The 6,713-nt window shown below is 41.0% G+C and overlaps 1 protein-coding gene across 4 annotated transcripts in view; it reads left to right on the forward strand.

Annotated features, from left to right (window-relative positions):
- Window positions 1–6,249, forward strand: part of LOC131216859 (vacuolar protein sorting-associated protein 26A-like) — a 76,218-nt gene extending 69,969 nt beyond the window's left edge. For all 4 annotated transcript variants that reach the window (XM_058211450.1, XM_058211449.1, XM_058211451.1 and 1 more), the window contains one exon: window positions 5,599–6,249. In XM_058211450.1, the coding sequence (XP_058067433.1) occupies window positions 5,599–5,777 (179 nt within the window). In that variant the 3' untranslated portion in view covers window positions 5,778–6,249. The remainder of the gene's footprint in view (window positions 1–5,598) is intronic.
- The last annotated feature ends 464 nt before the right edge of the window (window positions 6,250–6,713 follow it).

A 6,713-nucleotide genomic window follows, 5' to 3' on the forward strand; every position in this document is an offset into this window, starting at 1 on the left:
TGGGGTGACTTGGGATTCTTTTAGTCCAAACTAAATGGGTTATTTCCTTAGATGCCATTGCTTCATATTCCGTTCAAACACTGGATAATGGCATTTTCCTTTTTTTTTTTTTTTTTTTCCCCCCTGATAAATTAATTTGTTTCGATGAAAACTGGAATAGCCTATCGTAGACTAAAATCATCTGGACCTCTTTTTTTTAAAGAAGTAACAATAGTTGCATTAAAAAAGAAAGAAAGGAAAATTCAGAGAAAAAAGAGGAGAATCTGCTGAGGGAGCAGACTCAGTTAAACACCTAAAAAGTGAAGGTCAAAGTCCTTCAGAAAAGTTACATTAATAGCCCATTCAATAAGAAGACCCTTGGCCCTGGAAGAAACAATTCCGCGGAGTTGGACATGTTGTTAAAACATCTTGCCGTTTCTTTCTTCCCAAACAGACCACCAGATAGCTAGAATAGCCATTCTCCACAGACGTGTTCTTTTTTTTTTTTCCCCCTACCCTGATCCCATGCCAGGCTGACAGAAGATTATCTACCGAACCAGCTGCGCACCAACTGATTTTGAAACGCTTGCAAAAATCAGACCAGATTTTCACAATAAACGGGCAGTGGATGAGCAAATGATCCACCGATTCTTCATCCTTCATGGAGCATAAGCAAATTTTGACAATCTGCATCCCCCTCTTTCTGAGATTGCACACTGATGATTCTCTTCTTGCCAACCAACCAGCTGAAACAAATGTATTTTGGGGGAGCCAAATACTTCCAAATGAAGGGAGAGGCAATGCCGATAATAGCAGATTTAGGATGGAGCTGAGAATAGAGTGAACCAACAGTGAATTTACTTGATTTATCCAGAGTCCAAATAAGACTATCGGTGGAAGACTGATTGGGCATTGTTTTGTTGATGTAGCTGATCAGGTCCACATATTCACTGATCTCCCAATCATGGAGGTTTCTTCTGCACTTCACATTCCACACAATCTTGCCAGCAGCAACAGAGAAGCAATCAACAATGAAAATTGCTTTGTTTGGAGCAAGAAGGAAGATGTTCGGAAAATGTCTTTTCAACAGCTTGTCACCCACCCAAAGATCTTCCCAAAACTGAATGGCTACACCATTTCCCAGCTCAAACCTGATGCCTTTGAGGACTGCCTTTTTCATACGAAGGATGCCCCTCCATAAGTATGAAGCCCTATAGGAGGAAGAATCCCTTGTCCACCACCCACCTTGAGAAGAGCCGTATTTACTTTTGATGATAATATTCCAAAGAGAACCTCCTTCAGTCCCTAACCTCCATATCCACTTGCCTAGGAGGGCCTGATTCATGATCTTTAGATCTTTGACTCCTGCTCCACCTTCCTAGAAATGTTTACATACCTCTCTCCAATCAAGAAGGTGAAATTTCTTCTGATTCTCCTTTCTAAACCACGGAAAATCTCGTCTAAATTTATCGATAGACGCCAGCACAAAAGATGGGCATCTAAACAGAGACAAAGTACAGTGGGAGGTTGGAAAGAGCCGCTTATATGAGAGTTAGACGGCCTCCCAAAGAGAGGTAGCGGCATTTCCACCTGGCGAGATATTTCTCAAATCTGTTAGCAATCTTGTCCCAAAGATGTTTTGGGGGCGGGCCTAAAGAAAGAGGAAGACCCACAAAGGTGGTAGGGAAGGAAGCCGAGGAGCATCCGAATAGCGTTGCGTAGCTGGATAGCTCTTCTTCTTCCAAGTTGGTCCCGTACATCTTGGATTTTGCCAAGTTAACTCTCAGCTGAGACATAGCCTCAAAGCATCGTATCACTGTGCGCAGATTATCGATCATATCCGAGGACACTTAAGAAAAAATCAAGGTGTCATCAGCAAACTGAATGTGAGAGATTGGGTTAGGCATACCTGGCATAGATATACCCCGCAGAATACCCTCTTCTTGGCCTTTGTGTAACATTCTAGATAGGGCCTCCCCCACAATAAGAAAGAAGAATGGAGATAAAGGATCACTTTATCGCAGCCCTCTCGAACACTTAAAGAAACCTTTGGGGGATCCATTGAGAAGGATTGAGAAATGAGCCGAGCCAATGCATTCTCCTATCCATCCTCTCCACCTAGCGTTGAAACCCATACGAATTAACATATATTGGAGAAAACCCCAATCGACGTGATCATAGGCTTTTTTGATGTCTAGCTTGCAAAAGACGCTCTTCGATCTAGATCTGTGACTCGAGTGGAGACATTCGTTTGCTATGAGCGCACAATCTACAATCTGTCTACCCTGTATGAATGCACTTTGATTGGTTGAGATGATCTTCCCCATGACTTTTCTTAATCGAGAAGGTAGAACTTTGGCTAAGATTTTGTACGGGCCCCCTATCAAGCTGATTGGTTTGAAATCAGAAAATGCATCTGCTTTCGCGACTTTGGGGATGAGAGCAATAAAGGAAGCACCAAGACCTTTTGAAAGTCTTCCCCTTCTGTGAAATTCATGGATAAAATCCATGACATCCTGGTGGACAACTTCCCAAATTTTTTGGAAGAATATGATTGGGAAACCGTCGGGGCCAGGGGATTTGTCTCCACCAAGCGAGTCAACAACCATCTTCACTTCCTCATCCGGACCTTTTGCCATTCATAATAGAAAAAGCTGTTATCCTCATTGTTCGTAGTATCAATATCGTTATATGTATTGCTAGCTGGGGATACGGAAACATGTATCGATATTGCCAATACCCCAAAATCTATTGTGACTGAGGGAAACATGGGGAAAATGGTAGAATTTCTCAATGAAACTTCAGGAGATGCTAAAATACACATATTTGCATATTTAGGAATCAAATTGCAAAAAAGACACATACATAATAAGTTTCCCTTTAATGGGAGCCTAAAAGCATGTAACATTGACTTAGGGAAACATTGGGCAAACACGGGGAAAATGGTGGAATTTTTTTAATGATGCTTCAAGATATGCTAAAACACACATATTTGCATATTTAAGATTAAAATTGCATATTTAAGATTAAAATAACAACAAAAAAGACGCATATTTGCATATTTAGGAATGGACCGAAAAGCACATATTGTTGACACAAGGAAACATTGGGGAAACATGGGGGAATTGGTGGATCCATACATCCATCCATGCATGCACCTATATACATACAAACACACATGCATGATCCATCCACCCATCCAACCATCCTTGCATGCATGCATACATACATACATACATACATACACACACATGCATGATCCATCCATCCATCCATGCATTCATACACACATATACATCTATCCATCCACCCACCCAACCAACCAACCATCCATCCATCCCTCCATATATACATAGATACATCCATCCATGATCCCTCCATCCATCCATTCATGCATACATATACACACGTACAACCATGCACTAATAAGAAAGTTTTGAAATGGAAATTGATTTTAATAAACAGTTTTTTGGCGATATTGATACATTGGTGATACTATTGAAATATTACAGATACATTGACATTGTAAAAAACATGGGCGATGCATTGGTGATATCGATACATTGGTGATACTTAGTGATATATTGGTGATATATTGTAGATAACTGGAATTTCTGATGCTGCAAGTGTTATCACTATCACCATGGCGGTACCAATAATATTGGTGATATTATCGATAATATCGCCGATGCTCGGAACAATGGCTATCCTTGACGAGATGAGACACGGATTGTATTGCCATTAGCAACATTGCTACTGGTCAATGGCATGTGGGCTCGCTAATCATGTATGTGTTTTATCCCATGCTCTCCAACCATTTCAGCAGCTCGTTTTAGGGCATGAGCCCAAAAATGAGGCAGATCCAAATCTCAAGGGGACTATACCATAGGAAAATAGTGGTGATTGAACACCCACCATTAGAAACTTCCTAGGGCCCACTGTAATATTTATTTGCCATCCAACCTATTGATTAGGTTACACATACCTAGATGAAGGGAAAATACAAATATCAGCTTGATCTAAAACTTTTGTAGCCCCCAAGAAGTTTTTAATGGTGGGCATTCAATCACCACTGTTTCCCGTGGTGTGGTCCACTTGATATTTGGATTTGCCTCACTTTTAGGCTCATGTTCTAAAATGAGTTGGCAAAATGGATGGACTGTGTGGATAAAACACATACATCATGGTGGCTCCCACAGAGCAGTGTCCAATGGCGAGCCGCAAGGGGCAGTGTCAGTATGCAATCTGCGTTTGATGAAATCATAGTTCAACTCGAAACTTGGACAGGTAAACTTGAATCTGTGAGATATCAAGCTGAGTCCATGGGAAACTTGCTCCTAGGTCTGAATCGATGGTGACTCAGGATGACTTGTTGAGTCAACTTGACACAACTCACCGTGACTTGAACTGAGTCACTCGGTGAGCTATAGTGTGAACATCAATAAAATGTAAATGGGAAGAGAGGGAATCATACCCAGGACCTCTACAATAGGTATGTTAAATACGTATTTCGTATTATGTTAAATATCTATGCTGAACCCTAACATTTTAAATTTCTAATTATCAAATATCGAGTGGAGTCAGGTTGAGTCTTTGTGTCAATTCGACCCAGCTGAACATCGAGTGGAATCAAATTTTTAGGTGTTCAAGCTGTGGAGGAGATTACCATGAAGGTAGAGGTTCATAAACTAATGTTAGATTTCATGTGCTTGGGCCATCTTAAAACAGCATGAGGATGCCTTTTATGTGCCTGAAGAGTAGTCAATTAGACCACACCTCTGAGTCCCATGCAGCTGGTGGGATTGCATTATTTCTTTTGTTAATCCTTTCCCCAAACGTGACAATGTGGCATGCTTCTCTGAGATCCAAGCCATTCATCTGGTGGGGCACCATATGCTGTGGCATGAAAAAGTCAGGCCAATCTGTTCTGTAAGTGGGCCACACATGTATGTTAAATGAAAGTTATTTCTTAACTGTCCCTTCCATACACTTGGACAACCTGATGAAAGGACTTGCCTGGTTGTCTGGGCCACGTACATACAGTTGGGCCTTCCTGATGAACAAACTGGATCTTGGACAAATGCCACATTGTTATGTGGGTGGAGTGGGATCCTGACCCTATTTTCAGGAATAACCATCACATTTCTCTTTCTTTAGCAGGTCAATGATTTTGTTCAATTTCTCTGGCTAGCACCCCAGACCTCGCCAATAAGCTGAATGAATGTCCTTTGAGACTACATGATCGCTTGATTATTATTAAAATTACCATTTTTCCGTTGATCAAAAAGTATCTTGAAATCCTAAATGTAGTAAAATCAATAGCCCCTGTCGCTGCCAGTGAAAACATTAGGGCATGTTTGGATTGGAGGATTCCATGGTGTAGCATTGGAATTTTACTTCCCATGATACCATGCAAAGTTGGATTCCATTTTCATGGTCCTGTTTAGATAGTAGGTGGAAATTCCAATCTACCCACAGTAGTGGCCGTATTCATTTCTCAATAAATGTGTAATTCAATCAGGATGTGAATCTAAGCTTGGAATCCATGGCTCTGTGTTCTGCAGCTTCCAATGCCTGTATTAGTGACTGCTGACATGGTGTGTGTGGGTGTTTTTGCAGGTGAATCGATCCCAATCCGACTGTTTTTGAGCCCATATGAACTGACACCGACATATCGCAACATTAATAACAAGTTTAGCGTGAAATACTATTTGAATCTTGTTCTTGTGGATGAAGAGGACCGGCGCTATTTCAAGCAGCAGGAGATTACCATGTATCGCCTTCTAGAGACTTCTTGATTTCTGGGGCTTGCAAGCTTGGCATTCCATCTGAGAAAAGGAAAGGGAAAAAAAAAAAAAAACGTACAACACCACCTTTAGGGCCCGTTTGGATACCACCGAATAAGTTACTTTTTCTACTTACAGCAGTAGATAAGTAACTTATTTCAGACAATTTTGGTTTATGATCAGTTGCACATAGTTTTTTTACTTGAAAAAGTACCTAAATCACTTCAGTTAAATTTTTTTAAAAAGCTTTTCTACTTTTCATAAGTTCGCTGAAGAGATGCATCAAGAGAGATGAAAGAGAGGAGAAGCTGATAAGTATGTTTTTTTCCCAAACATACTTATCTTCTTAGTAAGTAGAAATTAAGATAAGCTACTTGTGGCATAAGTAACTTGTCTTAAGCAACTTACTATCCAAACGCCCCCTTAATTTAATAGGGAGCTTATTTCAGTTTTAAGATGGCTGTTTTGGCTGTTGTTTTGTCTATTGTTGACGGAAGCACTTCCTTGTGATTACTGTTTGATGTTAATGGTGCAACAACCATTTTTATAATTTGATTTTAGCAGGTGTTTGGAACGTTGAATGCCTTACAAACCAAAACATTTCTATGGGAGAAAAAAACATCTCCATGGAGACCGGGCTCGGAAATGACTTTCGAGGCTGGGTGTGGGTTTTGGACGTGTAAGGCCCTGACATGACAGTCAGCTCGCTGGGCCTGGACATTGATGCTTTGGTGTTTTTTTTTGGACGTTTGAGGGCCTGGCATGACAGTCAGCTAGCCGGGCCTGCACATTGATGCTTATCTAGGGAGCTGGGTCTGCTTTGCTATGTAGCTAATCTTAATGTATGTTGGGGTGGTAATGGGCCGGGTTTGAGTTGGGTATAGTCTACTCCAAAGCCATAACCGCTGATGGGTGCTGCACCTATACCCTTGTGGAGCCGCCTGAAAT

The sequence above is a fragment of the Magnolia sinica genome, chromosome 10 (assembly GCF_029962835.1).
Source record: "Magnolia sinica isolate HGM2019 chromosome 10, MsV1, whole genome shotgun sequence".
Taxonomy (NCBI): domain Eukaryota; kingdom Viridiplantae; phylum Streptophyta; class Magnoliopsida; order Magnoliales; family Magnoliaceae; genus Magnolia; species Magnolia sinica.